The 21345-nt window shown below is 49.5% G+C and overlaps 2 protein-coding genes across 9 annotated transcripts; both read right to left on the reverse strand.

Annotated features, from left to right (window-relative positions):
• Window positions 1–1827: 1827 nt before the first annotated feature.
• Stoml2 (stomatin like 2) lies at window positions 1828–7108 on the reverse strand. The gene is made up of 10 exons (XM_048329361.1): window positions 6971–7108; window positions 6591–6728; window positions 6015–6114; window positions 5822–5880; window positions 5634–5735; window positions 4411–4545; window positions 4129–4273; window positions 3950–4029; window positions 3600–3728; window positions 1828–2096 (listed from the first exon to the last, which is right to left on the reverse strand). Exons 1-10 carry the CDS (start codon window positions 7013–7015, stop codon window positions 1965–1967), a joined length of 1065 nt encoding a protein of 354 aa, XP_048185318.1. The 5' UTR covers window positions 7016–7108; the 3' UTR covers window positions 1828–1964.
• Window positions 7109–8929: 1821 nt separating this feature from the next.
• Fam214b (family with sequence similarity 214 member B) lies at window positions 8930–19926 on the reverse strand. Of its 8 annotated transcripts, none has more exons than XM_048369211.1 (10): window positions 19688–19740; window positions 17051–17159; window positions 12599–12742; window positions 11388–12357; window positions 10417–10475; window positions 10154–10259; window positions 9878–10036; window positions 9577–9645; window positions 9313–9488; window positions 8930–9208 (listed from the first exon to the last, which is right to left on the reverse strand). In XM_048369211.1, the coding sequence occupies exons 4-10, from the start codon at window positions 12279–12281 to the stop codon at window positions 9055–9057; spliced, it is 1617 nt and encodes a 538-aa protein (XP_048225168.1). In that variant the 5' UTR covers window positions 12282–12357; window positions 12599–12742; window positions 17051–17159; window positions 19688–19740; the 3' UTR covers window positions 8930–9054. The 8 variants fall into 8 exon arrangements, with proteins under 8 accessions (XP_048225168.1, XP_048225474.1, XP_048225079.1 ...); XM_048369517.1 differs by lacking the exons at window positions 17051–17159; window positions 19688–19740 and adding an exon at window positions 15024–15441 and having other exon boundaries at window positions 11388–11575; window positions 11690–12357; XM_048369122.1 differs by lacking the exons at window positions 17051–17159; window positions 19688–19740 and adding an exon at window positions 19859–19926.
• Between the last annotated feature and the right edge of the window lie 1419 nt (window positions 19927–21345).

The following is a 21345-nucleotide window of genomic DNA, read 5'->3' on the forward strand; positions in this document are numbered from 1 at the left end:
AGTTCACCAAGGAATTGTGGGGTTTTTCTGTACTAGGATCAAACCCACTTGATAGGCAAGCGCTTTGCCACTCAACTATACATCCCAGCCCATCACCAAGAAAATTTGATGGGAGATTTTTTTTTTTTTAAATTTAGGATTGTGGACCAGGAACTAAAATAAAAGAGATGTATGGGGAGGCCGAGAGGTGTTCTCTGTGGCAGAGCACTTGCCTAGCTGGCACAAGGCTCTGAGATCTATCCCTAGCACAGGAAAAAAATAATTATAATAACCAAAAGTTGAGGGAACTGTCCATTCTTGGTAATAACTGTTTGCAAGGCTTGAAGCCTAGCTCTACCCTCATTCACTGTGATTATTAGATACTATAATCTGTAAAATATTTCACCCTCCTGCTTAGCTGATGCCAATTGACAGATTTCATTATTCTTACTCTCAAAGCATCTAGTTGAATCTTTTATCAAATTAATAAAATCCCAAATATTCAGTTTAATTATGAGCAAAGGATCTGACCACAGTTCTTTCTAAATATATATGTATGTGTACATATATATATGATCAATATATGGAGATTCTGGGCCAGGAATGTGGCTTATAACATGTATGAAGCCCTGGGTTCAATTCCTCAGTACCACATAAACAGAAAAAGTCAGAAATGGTGCTCTGGCTTAAGTGGTAGAGTGCTAGCCTTGAGCAAAAGAAGCTTAGGGACAGTACCCAGGCCCTGAGTTCAAGCCCACATGTATGTGTGGAGACTCTTGGCATCAATGGCCATTAGAGAAATACTGGAGTTCAAGCCCCAGTACAAATAAAAAAGAAAATGGGCCGAAGTAGTTCAGTGATAGAGCACTTGTTTAGCATGTACAAGTCATGGGTTCGAGTCTGTGGGTTCCATACCTAGCATCCAAAATATATATTTTTTTAATTTGAAAAGGATTAGCAAGGGCATAGAAGCTGGAATCTTCATACACTGCTGGTGGAATTGTAAAATGGTGTAGCTGCTTCAGAAAACAAGACAGTTTCCTCAAAAGGTAAAGTAGTTATGTGTTTCACTCTTGGTATGTACCAGCAAGCTCAGATCTGTTGTTTTAGTAACCTGTGTCTAACCCTAACCTTGACACATGGTAGACATCATTAAATATCCTCAAATTGAAGGAATAAAAAAATACTTAGAAGATGGCTTAGTGGTAAGCATCTTCCTAGCAAACCCATGGCCTACAAGTTCAAAACCCAGTAAAGCTAAAGTAAAATAGAAACACCACTCAGCAGTACCACCCTGCAGAGCAGTCTTTTTCCTATATAAAATCCCCAAACACTTGCCTCAAACATACAGCTTCACACTTAGTAGGAGAGAGGCTACACTCCCCAGCTGGCAGTAGACATGTTGTTTATTCCTTTCACACTGTGATGTTTTTGTTTTAATGCTGGTACTGGGACTTGAACTCAGCTCCTGGGTACGGTCCCTTAGCTTTTTTGCTCTAAGCTGGCACTTTACCACTTGAGTCTCAGCTCCACTTTCAGCTTTTTATTGGTTAATTGGAGATGTCACACATTCTTTCCTGGGCTGGCTTCAAACCAAGATCCTCAGATCTCACCCTCGTTAGCTAAGATTACAGGCATGACCCACTGGTCAAGCCAGGCTCACGAGTGCCAGGCTCATGGTTTCTCTTACAGAGAAAAAGAATGGTTTTACTGCATGAAATTCATTCTTGCTCATGGAAACACCAGCTTTAGAGGTGTTAACAGGACTGGACGGTGGGAGTAGACATCCAAAGAAAATGCAGTTAACTTTCCCATTTTCACTCCCCAATCAAAGAAGACAGTTTCTGGTTTGCCACTGGGGAGTTTATTACATGATTAGTAAGTTCAAATAAAAAAATAAAAACCAAAATCTTGGCAGGGAGGATAAGGCCATAATCTGGGAGTACCTTTCCCAGTACCCAGACTCCCTGGCCAAGGCATCTCCATTAACTCAGTTTGACTCGATCCAATTCGTCAAGGCTTGCATCTGTGCTCTGGACATTGTTACTCCCGCTGGAGACTGAGTTTTGGGCCCCCGGCACTGGGGCTTTGGTGAGGGCTCCATACACACCCATGGCCTGAGGAGAGGGACAGAGAGGCATGAGGAACCTGACAGAGGAGGCATAGTCCTTCCAAGGACTAAAAGGAAAACATGGGGCTGGGGATATGGCCTAGTGGCAAGAGTGCTTGTCTTGTATACATGAGGCCCTGGGTTCAATTCCCCAGCACCACATATGCAGAAAATGGCCAGAAGTGGCACTATGGCTCAAGTGGCAGAGTACTAGCCTTGAGCAAAAAGAAGCCAGGGACAGTGCTCAGGCCCTGAGTCCAAGGCCCAGGACTGGCCAAAAAATAAAAATAAAAAAACAAAAGGAAAACAGCTGTAGCTACTGCTACTGAACTTGGTTTCTCTTTTTTACCTCTCTCTTTTACTTCCTGGCACTGGGAATTCAATTCGGGGACACTTAAGCCATGATTGCCAGTCCTTTTGTTTTTGGTTTGTTTCAGGTAAGAGTCTCACTTTTGACTAGGCTGGCATCAGATGTTAATCCTCCTACTTCTGACTCTGGAGTAGCTGGGACCACAGATGTGTGCTACCATGTCCAGTTTCTTTCTGAAATAGTCTCACTAACTTTTGCCTAGGCTGGTCTTGAACCTTTCCCTAACTTTGCCACCTGCAAGAAAGAGATTACAGATGTGCACCACCATGCCTAGCTCTTTGGCATGTATATGTAAGTGCGTACATGTGTGTGTGTTCACGAGTGCACTAGATCTCAGGGACTGGGCACTGTCCCTTAGCTTTCTCCCTCAAGATTGGAGCTCTACTATTTGAGCTATAGCTACACATCTGGCTTTCTGGTGGTTAACTGGAGGTAAAAACCTCACAAACTTTCTTGCCTAGGCTGCCTTCAAACCACAATCGTTAGATCTTAGCCTCCTGAAATAAGGACTAGAGAGCCATCAGTGCCTGGCCTTTTAGGAATCTTACAAACCATCAGAGTAGGGTTACTCAGAACACTGACAATTACCTGAAGAAAGGAAGTTAATTCAAGAGCATTCTTCAGCTGGGGACATGGCTCAAATGGTAGAGCACATATCTAGTATGCACAAGGCCCTAGGTTCAATCCCTACTAAGCTCCTCCCCCACAAGTTTTATCTGCAGGGATTAATGAAAGTGTCTCATTCTTAGAGATTCCTATTTCGCAGGGAATGAAGGCAGGTCCAGGGCTGAAGTACTCTCTAAAAGACCTCTACGAGCTAGGCACCAGTGGCTTAAGCCTGTAATACAAGCTTCTCAGAAGGCTGAGATCTGAGAATCAAAGCCAGGTTGGGCAGGAAAAGTTTGTGAGACTCTTATCTCCACTAAACCACCCAAAAAGAGCTGGAAGTAGAGCTATGTCTCAAGTGGTAGAACACTAGCCTTGAGCAAAAGAAGCTCAGAGACAACACCCAGGCCCTGAAGTCAAGGATGAGCACCAAAAAGAAGAAGAAGAAGTCCTTTACAATGTAACAGTGGTTGTGGTAGTAAGGATCTCTGTCCCTGGTAATGATGCTATGCGGGGTCTTCAGAGAGCTCTAACCTGAGCCACCATACTGGTGACATCGCCAGGATTGGAGGGTAGTAGAATCGTGTTGGAGTCCTTGGCCAGTTTGGAGAATGCGCTGACATACTGCTCAGCCACAGTCAGTGAAGCTGCTGCATCTCCATTCTGTGGCCAGAGAAGAATAAAATCAGAGATGACAGATTTGGGGAAGAATGGGGAAAAGGTCAGTCAGGTTTCTAGGAAGGGGAAATACAGGTCCCATTACAAGAATTCACATAATACAGCTCAAAGGAGTCTGCAATGGCAGGAACTCCTCCCAAGGGTAGATGAACCACTTTCATTGTCAATTCCTGTCCCCAACTCCCACCCTTCCTTTTGTCTCTCACTTGTTGAGTCAGGGCTGCAGCCAAGATGCGAATAGCTTCAGCCTTAGCTTTGGCCTTGGCCAGAACTGCACTAGCTTCTCCTATAAGAAAAGAAACAGCTTGACTCATGAAGTCAGAGTATCTCCAAGTTCCTACCCATGCCCTTCTTGCACCTCTTTTATCTTCTTCCCTCTGCTTACCTGCTGCCTGATTTATTTGCTCAGCCTTTTCTGCTTCGGAGGCCAGGATCTGGGCTTGTTTCTTCCCCTCTGCCACATTGATGGCGGACTCACGGGTCCCTTCAGACTCTAGAACTGTGGCCCGTTTCCGCCGCTCTGCCTCCACCTGGATGCCCCAAGTAACCACCATTAACAAGAAGCAAGGGAAAATTCTAACAGATAACCTACAGCTATACTTATCATAATAGGGAAGGGGGTCCAGGTTCCCCCAGGACAAGAGTACGCTGAAGTCTTCTTCCCCACCTGCATCTGCATGGACTCTTTCACCCGTGGTGGCACGTGGATATCCTTGATCTCATAACGGAGGCAAAGTATGCCCCAGTAGTCAGCAGCCTGGTTGATGGCATCAACAATATTGGCATTCAGGGACTCCCGTTCCTAGAGAAGAAAGGTGTAAGCTCCATAGCCTCCACATACCTGTGAGGAGTCTAAGTCAAGAAGAGACTGGGAGCCGGGAGCTGATGGCTCACGCCTGTAATCCTAGCTACTCAGGAAGTTGAGGATTGTGGTTCAAAACCAGCCTGGGAAAAACAGTCCACGAGATTCTTATCTCCAATTAACCACCCCAAAACCAGAAGTAGAGCTGTGGCTCAAAGTGGTAGAGCACTAGCCTTGAGCATAAAATCTCAGAGGCAGCGCCCAAGCCTTGTGTTCAAGCTCCATGACCAAAAGACAAACAAGAGCCTGGAACCAGGCACTGATGGCTCATGCTTCTAATCCTAGCTTCTCATGAAGCTAAAATCTGAGGATCATGGTTCGAAGTCAGCAGGAAGAAGAAAAGCAGTGATATTCTTTTATTTTTTGTCAGTTGTGGGGCTTGAACTCTGAGCCTGGGCACTGACTGTCCCTGAGCTCTTCAGTTCCAAGCTAGTGCTCTACCACTTGAGCTACAGTGCCACTTCTAGTTTTCTTGTGGTTAATTGGAGATAAGAGTCTCACAGACTTTCCTACTTGGGTTGGTTTTGAATTGCAATCCTCAGATCTCAGCCTCCTGAGAAGCTAGGTTTACAGGCATGAGTCACTGGCACCTGGCAATGGTATTCTTTTTTTTTTTTTTGTCAGTCCTGGGCCTTGGACTCAGGGCCTGAGCACTGCCCCTGGCTTCTTCTTGCTCAAGGCTAGCACTCTGCCACTTGAGCCACAGCGCCACTTCTGGCCATTTTCTGCATATGTGGTGCTGGGGAATTGAACCCAGGGCCTCATGTATATGAGGCAGGCACTCTTGCCACTAGGCAATATCCCCAGCCCCAGCAATGGTATTCTTATCTCCGGTTAACTACCAAAAAGCCAGAAGTAGAGCTGTGGCTCAAGGGGTAGAGTACCAGCCTTGATGAAAAAGCTAAGGGACAGCAGTCAGGCTCTGAGTTCAAGCCTCTGTATGAGGGGGTGGGTGGAAGAAGGGCTTAAGACTGGACCACCAAGAAATCTGACAGTGTAAGGCATATGCCAGGACCAAATCCACTTACCCGAAAGACTTTGTCCAGAGAGAGTTTTCCAAGTTCTGATCTCATGGTTGTCTGAGCTAGCTGAGTGACAGCATACTCAGGGTCTTCCACACCATAACTTGCCTGGAAGGAAGCATGGACAGTATAAGCTTTTGTGTTGGATCTTAGTGAAAAGGGCAAGTCAGAAAGCTAAAGCATAAAGCAGATACCTTGTAAGGGTCCATAATGCGCAGGTAAAGGACTCCATCTATTTGCAGAGTTACATTGTCTGCAGGAGCAGAAGCAGTAGAGAAAAGGAGGTCAGGCCTCCAAATCCCAACCAGCTCTTTCTCCTAAGCTCTGGATCTACAGCAACTACATCCGAATGGTCTCAGAGCACCCGTGTCACCCTGTATCCCTCACCAAGAGTCACAGCCGACTGCTCAGGCACGTTGATGACAATTTCCTTGAGACTCTGCACGTATCGGATCCGGTCTAACACAGGGATGAGGATGTTCAAGCCCTGGGAAGAGGAGTCATAGGTCCTCAGAAAAATGGGAGTGATTAAGTTGGAAACTAGGCTAGGCCTGGATTAGGTAGGAAGTCACATACAGATTATGCCCAGAAAAGGAGCACCTTCCAAGAGATGTTCTCAGAAGGCAGTCATGTCACTGGCAGAGAACCTAAGGCATAGGAATGAATGAAAGACTAGACCTCGGAAATGGAAGTCAAGGTAATGAAAGCCAGTAGAATAGCCATCTGTGAGCAAACAGTTGAGGCTGAGAAAGTAGATAGTACCAAGAGTAGAAGCTGTAGAATGCTAGGGTAATAAGAAAAGGTGGCAAGATGGGAATGATGGTCAGTACAGCACGCCCTGCTAGGGCTGGTGATGCTGGGAGTCAGGTGGCAAAGGGACAGACAAGTCCCACAGACGCCCCACGCCCACAAGTGAGGGACTAGGCATTGGGCTAGCCGGAAGTGAGCAAAAGAGGTTCTCACAGGCTCCAGGATACGATGGAATCGACCCATTCGCTCCACTACCCAGGCCTCCTGTTGCGGCACAAACAGCACCACGGTGTTTCGGGGCAATCCGGAGGAGGCGCGGTGCGGAGCACGGCGAGAAGCCTGCACAGAGCCCTGAAGGAAAGACCAGAGCCGGCTGAGACTCCACCCGGCCCCGCACCCCACCCATCTCTCCCGAAGGCATCCCCCACCCCCACCCCAAACCGCGACCCTCAAGGGACCTCGAGGAACCACTCACGTGGGGACCATGACCTCTGACCCCAGTCCTCTCCCAAAGTTGGAATCCCGCTCCTTCCCAGCTGAGGGCCCGGGTGGTCTCTGTCCCGACCCTCTGCATAAGACGGCCTCGTTCTCACCCTTAGCAAGAGGGCTCCAGCGCCCCGCGCCGCGCGCGCCAGCATTTCCCACAGCCGAAACGACCTCCGGAACCAACGAGACGCGGGGCAGAGCGGCTGCTCTAGAAGGCCGGACCTCAGCCTTTCCGCCGGCAGCTCCACTCCCCCCGGACGCACTTCCGCCGTCCTGCCCCCTTCCCGCCCTGACCCAATCCCAGGTGCCTGGCTGACCGCGCGTCAAGTTGTTCCCTTGGAAACTCAGACTTTGAAGAGCCGGAGGCCCCAGGCTGCCAGCTTCTTTTTCTAGTTCTCGCTGTTTGAGCCCCAGATCCCGGGACCCGTGGTGGAAACGGGCGCTATTTTTCCGCATGCAGCTGATCCAGAAACATCTCCCATGAAGTTCTTTAAGCCCCTCCCCCCCACCAGTGACTCAACTTACCCTCCAGAGCGTACAGTCACACCATCTGTCACAATAGTGCCCTTGGATTGGAGCTGATTGTTTGCCATGGGTGCCATAGTGACATTCTTTGGTAGTCCTTCTGTTGTGTCCAACCCTCCCACTGGGGACTGACCCCATTCATACTGCCATGGTAACTGGGTCTAACTTTGCCTGAAGATTGGGTGGACATTTTCCCTCCTCTTTTCTCCCAAGGTACTAAAAGCTCTCCCACTTCTTTACAGCCAGGCTGTCAGGCCTTGTCCCTTTACACTTAGAGTTCAAGAGCTTAACCTTCAACTTTGGAGTACGTCATCTTACACATAAGTGCATAATCATAACCCTCATTTTACATATGAGAGCATACAAGTTCTGTGAGGCTAAATTATTAACAGAACCAGTATAAGAATCGAACTTTACCCACCATCTCCAACAACCTTGTTATATGAAAAGCACAAGACAATGCTCCAAAAATTAGTAGGACTTATCAGCCTCTGAGGGCTAAGGTCTGGTTACTCTTTGGAAGAAAGCTGAGTTCTAGCTCCAACTGGGCCCTCCACATCCTGACTCCAACAGAAGGAAAACAAACAAGAATTTAGTTCAAGTTTCCAAACAAGAATTTATTTTTTTCTTTAAAAAAAATGTACCAGGTACAATTTTTCCTGTTGTTTTTTTTCCTTCAAGTTTCAGCAAACACTTGTTCCCCTCAGCCAGGCCTCAGAATTTAAGAGCTGAGGCTGGGCCAGAATCTGAAGTGAAGAACGGGAGAGTTGGGAACCACATGACTGAGTTTGAGGAGTATCCCTCGTCCCAGCTGAGGTAGGTGGATCAGAGTCTGGCCAAGTGAGAGGAGGCACCCCAGTTCCTAGCCCTGGCTCTGCCCCTTTGTCACCTTCCTCAGTCAGGACTCTAAAGCAAGGAGACACAGGCAAGAGGACAGGAACAACTGAGTGCGAAGCCCTAGGTAATGGATAGTTAATGTATGTGTGTGCGTGCGTGCGTGTCTGCATGCATGCTTTTCTCATACATACATAACACACACACACACACAAGTTTGAATTTTAAGATGGGTCAAATGGTAGGGAAAATGAAGGAAATGGGGAAGGACGAGGGAAGCTGAGTCTTTGGCTAGTGACTCAGTCACTCTGGAATAAACAGTCTGTCTTTAACTGAGGGACAGCAATTCATTCCTGCCCCCACAACAGCCTCTTCAACTCCTGATGTTGGTGTCATATCTGAGAGTGAGAAAGGCGAATGGGTAATACCAATGATCAGGTTTGGGAGGTTACCAAGGCAATCCAATTGGAATAAATTATAAATTAAAAATAAATAAAGCAATAAGTGTCCCCTGCCAGAACAGGGAGTTAACGCTGGCATGATTTGCCTGGGAATGTGGGGCAATCTCAGGGTAGCTCTGGTTCCTCTCTACTACCTAAGCTGGCCTGGGAAACCCAAGGAAGGAGACAGGCACATGGAAGTACCTGGAGTGGGGCAAGGTGTGGAAGGATCAGAAGGTTTAAACTCCCAAATAATCAATTTGGGTATGTGTGTGGCCAGGACTTTAATTTAAGCCTGAAGGGGCTCTTGCCATCTCTCCACATGTTTACCCTGTCCAGGATGGAGCAGTATGGCAGGCTTTTGGCCAACCTAGGTTCAAGAGTGCTGGTAGTCAGAGCAAAGGTGAATAACGTGGATTATGGGGGGCCTCAGTCACAGCCTGTAGTTCATAAGGGAGCCCTGTGTCCAGCTCCAGGCTCCGGCGGGAAAAAAGCAGGCGGATATCTCCATGCAGGCTTAAGCGGCCTGAGCGGGAGCTCCGGAACCTGTGGGAAGACAGTGGGATCCAAGTAAGATGAAAGAGAATCAAGGAGAGATCCTATTCAGGGATATCTGGGCCTCTCAAGCTCTCCATAAGTCCTGTCTTTACCTGAGGTGCAGCAAATAACAGAGGAGGCGGTGGGTGGGTTTAGTATTTCCCTCCTCACCCACAGGCACCAAAAAGAGGCGTTGGCGCAAGAAGGTCATGTGGGCAGCAGGCATGTCCGAGAAGTCAAAGGTCACGAGAAACATCTTCACCACAGTCTGGTTGGGGTTAAATAAGGTCTAGGGGCAAGACACTGAAAGTTGTTAGGGCCTAGGGGCTGTTTTCTACTCTTCCCACACCCACTCTATTCCCTCAGAGAAAACTCACCACTTGGATGGTGCCCACCTTGGGCACACTGTAACCCTTCCTCCCCAGGGGGTTCAGGTCCACGACACCCTGAGAAGACCAGGAACCATTAGCCAAAGTGGGAAGGACGAAAGCCCTGAGCCCTAAATATTGGTCTCTCCATGATCTCACACCTTGGACTTGCCTCTGCCCCACACTAGAATTTCCCCCACTTGACCTTGACTCACTTCTAGTGGAAGAACATGTAAAGACTACCTTTTCCCCCCTCCCTCTGCCCTTGACCCCTTTGAGAAGCTAACTTTGGGTTGGAGTCAGGTCATACCAGGAAGGGGGCCGGGGCATTTTGCTCAGAAACATCAAAGAAGGTGACAGTGACAGGCAGCGTGACATGCTGGGGGCAGTAAGACCCACTAGCTCCAATCTCTGCTGTGTAGCCCTCAATGTGGCCAGATGGTGCAAAGCGTCCTCGAAGCAATGATTCCTGGTGGGGAAAATACATTATGAGAAATGCCCATTCTTTTCCTTATGCAACTGAGCCACATTCCACTATACCACTCCTCCCAGGTATCCCCTAATTACAAAGTCCAAGAGAAGCTACCTCAAAGTTGCCCAGCAGTGTACGGCTGACAGCAGGGGTTGGGATGGGGGAGGCACTGGGGGAGCTCAGCAGGCCTGGCCCCTTCCGGAGACTTCGAAGGGAGCTCCTGGTATGGGAGGGGGACATACAGTAAATTGGCTTGAGAGATTCTGGGATTCCTATTCATGTCCTAAGACTCCCTTGGCCACTATCTAGGGCCCCTGCCCTGAGGTCCCCTACTGTGGCATTCAGGGTCAAGGTAGAGGGAAAAGTTGGTCACTTACAGCTTCAGACGACGGGCACCTTTCAGCCTCCGTCCCATGGGACTGCAGTCTGTTGGGTCCTATAGAGAAGAAAGATTGGGGAAAGAGACTAGATGAGGCCCAGGTGTATTCTGGGACAGGAGCTAATCACAAGTTTGTATCCTACAGGCTTTTCCCACACAAATGTCCACTTAAGGAGTAGATAAGCTTAATTTAAGCTGGGTGCTGTTGGTTCTCACTTGTAATTCTAGCTACTCAAGAGGGTGAAACTCATTTCCAATTAACCACCAGAAAAGCAGAAGTGGAGCAGTGACTCCAAGTGGTAGAGCCCTATCCTTGAGCAGAAAAGCTAGGGACAGTGCCCAGGTCCTGATTTCAACCCCCATAACTGACCAACGGACAAAAACAAACAAACAAAAAAAGAGTAGAAAAGGGGCTGGGCATATGGTCTAGTGGTAAAGTGCTTGCCTCATATACATGAAGCACTGGGTTCCATTCCTCAGCAATAACATATATAGAAAAAGCTAAAAGTGGTACTGTGGCTCAAGTGGTAGAGTGCTATAGTGAGGAAAAAGAAGCCAGAGACAATACTCAGGCCCTGAGTTCAAGCCCCAGGATTGGGGGAGAGAGGGGAGAAGGAGGGGGAGGGGGAGGGGGAGGGGGAGGGGGAGGGGGAGGGGGAGAGAAAGCTTGCTGGATTCTGGTGACTCATGCCTGTAATCCTAACTACTCAGGTGGTTGAGATCTGAGGATTGCAGTTTGAAGGCAGGCCTGCAGAAAAGTCTCTAAGACTCTTATCTCTAATAAACGACCAAAAAAAGCCAGAAGTAGAGCTGTGGCTCAAATGGTAGATTACTATCCTTGAGCAAAACAGAAACTCAGGGACAGCATCCAGGCCTTGAGTTCAAGCCACAGGATGGACACACACACACACACACACACACACACACACACACACACACACACGAAGATAAGCTCCTCTACTGACTTACCAAAACAGGCTCCTTGGGCCGGGGCAGCAGGTGGCTCCAGAAGGGTGTGGCTTTGGCATCAGAACTGTTGGCAGCAAGAATATGGCCCAGGGTTTCCCGGCGCCTCCGAGGGGCTGGCCCCTCATCCTCAGAGCTGATATCCGGGGCTTCTCCAGCAGGAAGCAGCCTTCGCTTGGTGGGGCAGGGGCCTGGAGGTCCAGGGCCAGGGGGTGTGTGCTCGGGACTGTGCCCATTGGCAGTGCCAGGGGACTCCCTGGGCCAAGGGTTGCCCCCATTTCCCACCCCAACCACTGGGCTCTTACCCCCTATTTGTGCAAGACTGTGCAAATCAGTGTCAAGTGTGTGCAGTTGGCCTGAAGGGACTGTCCCTGGAGACTCCCCCAGGGACCCCTGTCCCCCTGGTTCAGGGGAAGCCCAGTCTCTGGTGTGCAAAGTATTGCAGGAAGCATTTGATGGGGGCCTGGGAGGACTCTGGGCCCCTGAAGTCCAAGGTGAGGTGGCACTAACTCCCTGTTCCACAACACAGAGGCCATGATGGGAGAAATGTTGACTGGCCACACCCAGTCCCAGCCCCAATCCCTCTAGGCCCAATAGTCCTACAGTAGATGGTTCTTCAGGGGGTAATCCCTCTCTGACCCCCAGCCCAGGGCTTCTTTTCAGCTCTCGTGGACCCTCAGTGGGTGGGGCTGGCCGCTTCAGAGCCCTATGAGGTTCAGAGGCACCAGCTGGAGGGGAAAAGATGGATACCTGGTAGACCCCGGGGGATGTTACCCCCCCTGCTGGGCTGTAGCCCATGAGCAGGCCACCCTGGAGGGCCCCCTGTCTGACTGGAGGCTGTGAAGGGCCAGCCTCTGGTTCTGAGGATGGAGACGGATCCGCCTGCACGTGGCGCATGAAGTCCCCCCTTGGGTCAGGGGGGCCCCCCCACACGGCCTTTATGCTGGGCCTGGGCTGGGGGACCTGGGGACATCTGTGCAAGAGAAGAGAAAAAGAAGATAAGTCAGGGGAATCAATGAGTCTTCCTTCTAGCTGCATTGCAGACCCTCCCCTAGCTTAGGAAGTGACTGAGGAAATCCTGAGAGTGAAAGTGTTCAAATCCCTGGATGGATGAATGGAACACAGAAGTTACTCTCAGAACTCCTGGGAGTATAACATATTTAATTCAGATTTCTTCCTGAATCCATGGCTCTCTTCCTCCTCCTAGCACTTACCCCGATGAAGAGGCGTCAAGTCTAGCTGTATGTCCCCTCTTCTTGACTGATGCCTTGATTCCCTAGGTTGCAGTCTGGTCCATGCCCGCTGCACTGGCAAGGTGACTGCCACCATTCCGTGCAGCTCCTGGGCTCAGCTGGACCCTGAGGAGAGAAGAATAGACATAAACCAGGATCCCCAGAGTCAGTTGTAAGGCCTTTCCTGACTGTGGGCTAATAGGGTATATACTTGGGAGGAGAGTATCCTCCTCCCAAGTGACCATCTCTTCAGAAACAGAAGGGGCAGGCTCAGGACTGAGGGCTCAGGTGGTTGAGTTGAGCAACCTGAAGAATCACAGCAAAACAGATTTTGGCTCAAGGGACTAAGAATATGAAAGGAAAGTTTAGGCAGAAGGAACCTCTTGTCAGAATCACCATGTTGGGGACTTGCCTTGAATGAGAGGAGATGAGATAACCTCAAGAGACTAGGCCAGATAGCAGGTAGCTGGGGCAATAATTCAGCTCTCTTACTCAAGGCCACCAAGTTGCACAACTTCTTCCCAAGTCTATCTCCAAAGGGACAAGTACTACCCCAAAGTGCTAAGGGCAGAGCTCTGGCAGACACACAGTCACACCCCATCACATACTCCACAGAAGTACAAACCTCTGATCAGCTCAGAGCCAGCCCTTCAGCCTTGAACTCTCAATTGCACCCAACAATCTGTCTTTTTAACAAGAGCCAACAAATCCAACCAAAAACAAGTGGGAGCAGGAAGGGGCACAGCCAGAGGCACTTTCCAGGGCCTACCCCTCCCCCCCCAGGCCCTGCAAACTAGAGATAAGGAAGAAACTGCAGTCAACTGGAAGCAACTTCAGTATCTCACAACCAACGCCCACAAAACCCAAACCACTGCTTTTCTGCTTGGACACAAAATGGGCTTCTTGGACTATGTCACCCTCAGGAAGCAATACTAGGGTGAGGAGATTGTCAAGTTGGATGCCAACTGCCCTCAGGGTCTGCCTTCTCCTTTGGGCAATAACCTGTGCTGCCTGCCATCCACAATGCCCTTTAGATGGGTTAGATGTCACACACTTGTAATCCCAGAACTCTGGAGCCTGAAGCAGTAAGATTGTGGGTTCAAGGCCAGCCTGGCCTATACATGAAGCCCAGTTTCAAAAAGCAAGCAAATCACAACATTCTTCAGAAAGTCTGCTCTCCACTCCAGACCAAAACATCTCTCCCTCATTTATGTGAAGTCTTGTTCAGTCCAGATCACAGGTGCCCCTCCTTTACATATCCCCAAACACAGGAAAAAGCACATAGCAGGAGTCAAAAAAAAGTAGAATGAAATCTCTGGGGAACTGGGCAACAGTGCAGATAAAAATCCTCCGGTTGGGAAAAGCAGAGAGATTAGCTGTCCAGGGAAAATCAGCAACAACAGATGTGGGGGTAGGAGGCCAGGAGAAAGAGCACATCTACATTCAGGGACTGAAAAACTCTATTACACCAATTATTCCCATCAACACACACTTCCTCAGTTCATCAAGTCTTCATTAGAATTGAGATCTCTAGAAAATTCCAAATCTTTGCAGTAGTTAGGGTGGCTGGAAAGGGCAGAGCACTAATGGCAATGTCACTTTACCCTTCCTTACTTCCATCCAAGCCAAGAAGGGCCTTTTCCTCAGTACCACTTCTGGGTCATCCCAGCCACCCAATTGAGCCCTTGCCTTGGGGCAGCCAGGTGATAACATGATGCCCTACATGACCCTAGCATGCCTGGCATCTACTCATTACCCTCAGTTCCTGCCCTGTCAACAGACACTCTTAAGACTTCCCCTGCCACCCAGCCAGTCTGGCTTTAGACCATGGCTTCAAGCTGACTCATGGGGCAGGACTGGGGGGGGGGGCAGGGCAGGATAGGCCAAACCTCGCCCTCGGTCCAGGGGGTGGGTAGCAGTTGGCATCAAACAGCTGTGCCAGGCTGTGGCTGGCAAGGACTACAGTTCCCAACATGCCAAGGTAGCTAGGCCAGAAAAAACAACAAGTCCCAGAATACAATGGGGTCCACCCTCAGATACTTGCTAGGCCTGGGAGGTAGGAGAAGTGGGTATAGGTAGAGATCCTAGGCTCATCCTCCCCTGCTCCTCAGTATAAAAGATACCCATTTCCACCCTGACAAAGGAGACTTAAAGAAATTCCTATCCATGTGCTTCCCACCTCACCCTGTGCAGCAGACAGGAGTAATACACTAGATGCTCTACATTTTGTCCCTATGCATGTCCACACATGCTAGGGTGGCTGTTCCCACAGCCCACCGCCACCATGGGTAAAGTCAAGGTCTGCCCTCTTGAACTCTTTTGAGAGCTCCTATCCTATGGCCCTTCACCCTCAGTGAAGAGGGCGCAGACCCCAGCCACCCCTCCAAACTAAACCCAGCAGACTCACCTTGGTGCCTGGATTCCTTGTTCTGGTTGATCCCCCACCCCCAGCTTAGCTTCTCAGGTCCTTTCCTCTTCACTGCCTGGGACAGGCCCCATATCCTACCGAGGCTTCAGAGTTCTACTATTTTCCTCTAGCAGACACTCACCCCGCTCCCAAATTGGCTCCTCTGCGGTGGCCGCTGCTCCGGGCCCTTCCGTCCCGTCCCGGTCCCACCCCTCGGATCCCCAGTCCTCCCTGTCACGGGCCCCCCAACCCAGACAAAGGGTGGCCCAGGATGAGAGTCCCGCTCTGCTAGGTTCTTCTCTGAACAGCTTCGTGTGCAACACTAGCGGGCCCTGGCGTCTGCAGCCCCCCGGCGGCTACTGCGCCCCTCCCCACTACAGTCCCTCCCCGGGGCCGCCCAGGCTCCGCGCCGCAGACTCGGCTGCCCCTCTGACTCACAGGCCATTTCCTACCAGCTGATGGGGCCGCCCGCCCCGCCCAGTGCCCCACCACCCCTGCCGCAGCTACCACGGCCGCCACGCCCCCCTCAGACCACACCCTCCTTGGGCAGCAACCATGCTCATTGGCTCAGAGCCGGCCGGCCTCCCTGAGATCGCAAGTGTGAGTCACGCCCTCTCCAAGAGGCGCATGCCCATTGGCTCAGAAGGGGACAGGCCTGCCCAATGTCGCCACGCCCATCTCCTTAACCCCACACCTGCCAGAGTCCAAAGCAACTCTTGGCCTGGCCATTTAACTCCTTCAAAGGCATAAGCCTCCCCTTTCTCAACCTTCCTTCCCCACTGTTTCGAAGCAGGCTAATAGGAATCCTTAAACACAATTCAACAGCCCCCAAAGTCAGCCTGCTGTCCACACCAGATTCAAACCCAAATGTCCTCACACCCATTCATCTCCTCACATTCTAAACTGAGCTCCCAACCAGCTGGATTCTAGGAAGTTTCCTGCAGAAAAAAAAAAAAAAAAAGTGGTGCTCCCTCTCCATTCATACTGAGAAATTATATTCTTCCTTTTCCTTAATGGCTATTTGGTGTTCTTTTACCTTTGTTAGAAGGGTTCCAAGCGCTCCTGAGATAGGGATACATTTTAATTTCAGGAACTCTGGTATTATTCTTCAAAATTGTGAACTTCTATTCTGAGATCAGTGTCCCATTTATTTTGCTAGCACCCTTTATTCAAGGAGGCTGAGTACCCTAGGAAATGGAATAGGAGGGCTTCTGCCCAGAGTGGGGAAAATGAGACCAACTTTTGGATGGAGCTTATCCTCATGACTCACAGCTCCCTCGAAACTCTCCACCCTCCCCCTGAGTCACTGGGCCCCAGGCCCAGCCCAGATCCAGCCAAATCAAAAGGCAGCAAAACCAGCATCTCTAACCATTGTCATCCCATTCTTCAAATGACCACAATGATGGAACTCATTGCAATAACTAGGCATCTAAAGACCTCTTTTTAGAGCTGCTGCTCTAGGCATAACCTAAAAGAATAGGGTGGCCTTGTCTACCTTGTCATCTGAACTTGTCAGCAAGTCAGATAAGTTGTCTGCAAGACAGATATTCAGGCTTTCTCTCTTACTCTCTCTTTCTTGCTCTCTGACATTAACAGAAAGCAAGAAACAAACATCAGAACCAAAAGAATCATTCTTTTCATAGTTTAGAGACCAATTAAAGGTCTAGATTCTTGTTTTGGCCTTGCCTATGTTGCAAGCCCCGACTTCCCCAGGGGTATCAGGTGTCCACTGAAGAGCAAATAGAGGCTTCCCTTCCCCTACTTCCTCTTTTTGCTCCACACTTAAAAGAGACAAGCAATAGTTCTGGGTTTCCTTCTCCTCATCTCAGAAGAGGGAAAAAAAGACAAAAAAGAACCCAGTCTTGAAGTGACTTCCTTGCTGATTCCCTAATACTAAGAAATAGTATTGAGGAAATTCTCAACACCCAAAAGTAAAACTGCAGAATAGCAATATAAGAACCCTTACTAGGAAAACATGCAGAGAATCAGAATTCTATACAAAAAGAATAATCCTCTAGTAACCCTACCTTGCATCTTTCTGCTGTTACCATAGACCCAGGTCTTAGTTTCCTATCAAAGCCATGGGGACAATAATAAAGCCAGGAGGATCAAACATGTTCTAGGCCTCAGTGTAGCCTGGGAAGGAAACACAGACAACTAAGAGGTTTTTATTTGTTTGTTTGTTTATTAATACATATCCCAGGCTGTTTTTGAACTCAAAGCTTCTTGCCTCATCCTCCCAAGTGCTAGGATTACAGCCACTGGGATTACACCCAACTCAGATCAAGGGTCTTACCTAACTATTATAACATTGTATTTTTTTTTTTTTTTTGCCAGTCCTGGGGACTGGAGTCCAGGCCTGAGCACTGTCCCTGGCTTCTTTTTGCTCAGGGCAAGCACTCTACCACTTGAGCCACAGCGCCACTTCCGGCTTTTTCCATATATGTGGTGCTGAGGAACTGAACCCAGGGCTTCATGTATATGAGGCAAGCACTCTACCACTAGGCCATATTCCCAGCCCCAACACTGTCTTTTCATAGACTTTTCTCTCATTTTTTTAAAACCAGGTTTTACTAGGTATCCCACGCTAACCTCAAACTGAAAATCCTCTTTCCTCAGCTTCCTGAGTACTGGGATTATACCATGTTCCACCATGCCTGACTCTTCTTTTAAAAAAATAGTTACCACCAGATGGCTAGTCCACTCCCCTTTCTCACAAACATACACACAATTTCTTTCTCCCCTTGTTACAATGGAAGCTCCATGAGAGCAACAACTCTTTTCTTTCATGCTTATATTCCCAGAGTCAACATCTCACAGAATCTGGAACAAAATAGGCACTGAAAAAAACTGGTAAAGAAAACAATGGGTCTTGGAGTGGTAAATAGCAGTGTAGAGATCTGGATCCTCCTGTTCTTTTACTATGAAACCTGGGGAATTATTTTAAGCCACAGATATCAGAATCTGTAAAATGAGAGTTTCCATATAAACTATGACCACCAAGGGTATCTATGACTCTGGCCTTATAATTTTCATAGTTTTTGTGCACGCATATGAATCTTTGAGGATGTGCTCAAAGCATCTGAATGCCCAGTTGCCTGCACCAAAGCAGATAGGCTACTATATATTACTACCTCTGCACAGCAAGGGCTATCTCTTAGGCTCCACCCACTTACACAAAATGACCCAGTCCAGAGGAAGCTGATGTGTCTATCCTACACCCTCCCTCTCTCAGACAGGAGACAAGGCTAGAAAGCAGTGTTACCATAGCAATCAGCTCCTCTTCAAAAGGCTTCAGTCATCCTTCCTTTACCCCACTCTACCCCAAGGCTTTGTGTGGCTTCAGTAGCTGGCCCCCCTTCCCTAGCCAGTATCTAAGCTACTGGGTGAAGGGTGAGGAGGCTGGCTTGCTGCCCCTTTCAACAACACTGTGAAACTCATTCAGTAGGGTGGCAGGCCTTCTTCACCCTCTCCCAGTCAGACCAATGGAAAAAAGAACTCTGAAATGACATTAAGTCCCCTTGGGGGATCAGAGAAGCTCCCAAAGGGGACTCAGTCCTACTCTTAATTTCTAAGCTTGAAATGTGGGGAGCCATAGTCTTCCTTCTTCCTCCTCAATCTGCAGCTAAACCTCACAGCTCTTCCTAGGTTGTTTACAATAGTAGCCCACTTATTAGAATATGCATCAAAGATTCTTGATACTTTCTCCTACATCTCTCCTTCCAGAGAACCCCAGAACTTCTGAATTCAGAATTCTCCACCCAAAGGGTGATAAGGGGAGGAAAAATCAGTTTTTGACAAGTGATAAAATAGTTACTAGTTACTTGAGAGTTTGTTGGCAAAGACTTTGGTGGTAGAAGTAGGTGGATCTGAGTGTTAGTAGGGTTTCTAACCAGAGTCCAGAGTCCAGGCCAGGGCACAGGTTCCCAGACAGGCAAGAACCAGGCCAGGCCCCTGGGTGAGGAAGGAAGTGGGAAATGAGCACACCCATAGTTTAGGGCAGGGCAAAGTGGGGGGAGGAGGGGACAGAGACCAAGACAGCCTTCTGGGAGGAACAGGAACTAGCTAGGGGGGTTGACAGGAACCCAGTGGCAGAAGGGTCCTCCGTGTCCTCAGGGACTTAAGTAAAGGGAAGAAACCCCAGTCTTAGCCAGAGACATCCGAAGTAAACTTAGGAGAGAGTCAAGGAGACAAACTCTGGTGGCCAGCAGGTCCTGGCTGCTGTCTTGAGTAACTAAGCAGGAAGGTAGAGTTAGGAACTGAGCAGCCAGGACCTGCACTACAGAGTGGCTTCTTCACCCCCACTAATTCTAGTACCCTCACTCATAGGATACAACATATAAATGTCTTCCTGGAGTTCTTACAATGCCTTTGACTGTTACTCAGATAATGGGGCTCTCTCTCTTAACTGGGGCCTACAACCTCTACCTATCACACAGTGCCACCAGCTACATTCCATCAAATAGCTGCTTTGACCTTCCTACACAATGGATCACAAAACTTTCTCCATCACACTGCCCCTTTAACCCAAAGTGCCCCCAAATCCCCTCTCCCTCAAGTATGGCTTCCCCAGCAGACAGCCGGACCCACCCCCTAACGCTGTGCATCCTACCTCCACCGAGCGCTGCCACCCTTCCCCCTGCCAGGACCCCCAGAGAATGCACCTCTTCGCCCACACTTCGAGCCCCTCACTGCTTCCCCAACTCCTTGTCTCCCTTCTACAGCAGTCTCCACACTTTCTTCTTCTTCCCTATCGGTGCCTCCCCTCTCTCCATGTCTGCCCCCACGCGCACCCTCGTCCTGGTCCCTTCTTCCTCACCTACCCCGCCCCACACCTGCAGTTCCGTGAGTCCTGTTGCACTTGAGGAGATAGTGGGTTAGGGCAGTGACTGAGCAGCCCTAGTTCAAGCCTGGGCCTGCAAACCTCGCCCCTTTGGTCTGAGCTCCGCCCTCGCAACGCCGGGCCCACCCTCTCTCTCCTTAGTCCCAGCTCCCACCTTCCCTCCCGCTAGTCCCCTTTCCTCAGTTCTTTAATCCCTCAGGCTCCGCCCAAGCCACGCCCACTAACGACTCCGCCCCTTTCGTTTTCCTTGCATTTCCCCAGGATCCTTCGCTTTCCCTAAGCCTCACCCCATGACTTCCCCCGCCTCCCGTTTGTCTCCTCCCCCTCCCCCCCCACCTTCACGGGGACCCGCCCCCTGGAGTTCCAGCCTGGCAGAATCTTCGCCAAATCCCGTCCACCACAAGCCCCCTCCCATCCCAGAGGTTTTTCTTCTCTCCGCCCCTTCTCGCGCGACCTCACCCGGGCGCACAGGCTCCAGCCCCGATCCACTGGCTCTGATTGGTGGCGGTGGCCCCAATGGATGACGGAGGAGACAAAGTGTTAGCTGTAGGTCGCCTGAGGTCCCACCCCGGCCACGTGCGGCTTCTGTGATGACAGGTCGAGAAGGGCGGGGCCTTGGTTGGTCAGCTGGAAGGCCCAAGCTGACACGATCTGTGGGGTGGGGAGGGGTAGGGGGGGTGGGGAGGAGGGACCGGAGAAGAAGCCGGGCGCAAAGTGCGTGCCCTCGGACTCCGAGCCTAGCCAGGGTCCTTTGTAGAGGTGTTCTTTCTCTCTCTCTCTCTCTTTCCCCTTTCTCTTCTTCTCTCTCCCCCCTTCTCTTACCTCATCTTCCCTCCTCTCTTCTCTGAGTACTATTCAGTGTGGCCCCCAATTCGCCATTCTTCTGCCTCCATTTCCCAGCCTCTCTCCTTTAGAGATTATGGAAGTGTGCCACCTTGCATGACTTCTTGCCTTTGAAACTTTTCTTTGTAGGGATGTCTGAATTATCATTTCCCATAATGGGGGAGAGGGGAGGTTTGCAAGGCAAAGCAAGGAATCTTAGGGATTTGTGAAAATGGAGGAATCGAGCCCTGAGATTTCAGGTTTGTGGGATTGAGCAATTTCTAAAGTCTCTTGCGTGGTAAGGTGTGGGTTCTGGAATAGACAATAAGAGCTATATCTATTCCAACTGAGGTGAATCAGGGAAGCAAACTGTGAATTTTATTTTATTTATATTTTTATTTTTGGTGGTCCTGGGGCTTGAACTCTGGGTCTGGGCATTGTTCCTGACCTCCTTTTGCTCAAGACTGGGACTCTACCATGTGAGCCACAGTGCTATGTCTGGATTTTTCTGTGATTAATTGAAGAGTTCCATGGACTTTCCTGCCTGGACTGGCTTCAAACTCAGATCCTCAGCTCTCAAGTGCCTGGCAGAACTGTGAACTTTACACGTATAAATATGGATGCTGGGTGATGGAGAGACTGAAATTTCTGGAGAAA

The sequence above is a fragment of the Perognathus longimembris genome, chromosome 1, assembly GCF_023159225.1.
Source record: "Perognathus longimembris pacificus isolate PPM17 chromosome 1, ASM2315922v1, whole genome shotgun sequence".
NCBI lineage: Eukaryota > Metazoa > Chordata > Mammalia > Rodentia > Heteromyidae > Perognathus > Perognathus longimembris.

Excerpts from the sequence above, each read along its gene's own strand:
- Stoml2 (XM_048329361.1), bottom strand. The coding sequence starts at position 7,015 with ATGCTGGCGCGCGCGGCGCGGGGCGCTGGAGCCCTCTTGCTAAGG. Across the intron at positions 6,729-6,970 it reads CTGGAGCCCTCTTGCTAAGG|GGCTCTGTGCAGGCTTCTCG; the intron begins GTGAGAACGAGG and ends TCTTTCCTTCAG. Across the intron at positions 3,729-3,949 it reads CTGCAGCCCTGACTCAACAA|AATGGAGATGCAGCAGCTTC; the intron begins GTGAGAGACAAA and ends CTCTGGCCACAG.
- Fam214b (XM_048369122.1), bottom strand. The coding sequence starts at position 12,281 with ATGCGCCACGTGCAGGCGGATCCGTCTCCATCCTCAGAACCAGAGGCT. Across the intron at positions 9,489-9,576 it reads AGGTGGGCACCATCCAAGTG|ACCTTATTTAACCCCAACCA; the intron begins GTGAGTTTTCTC and ends TCTTGCCCCTAG. Across the intron at positions 9,209-9,312 it reads TGTTATTTGCTGCACCTCAG|GTTCCGGAGCTCCCGCTCAG; the intron begins GTAAAGACAGGA and ends GTCTTCCCACAG.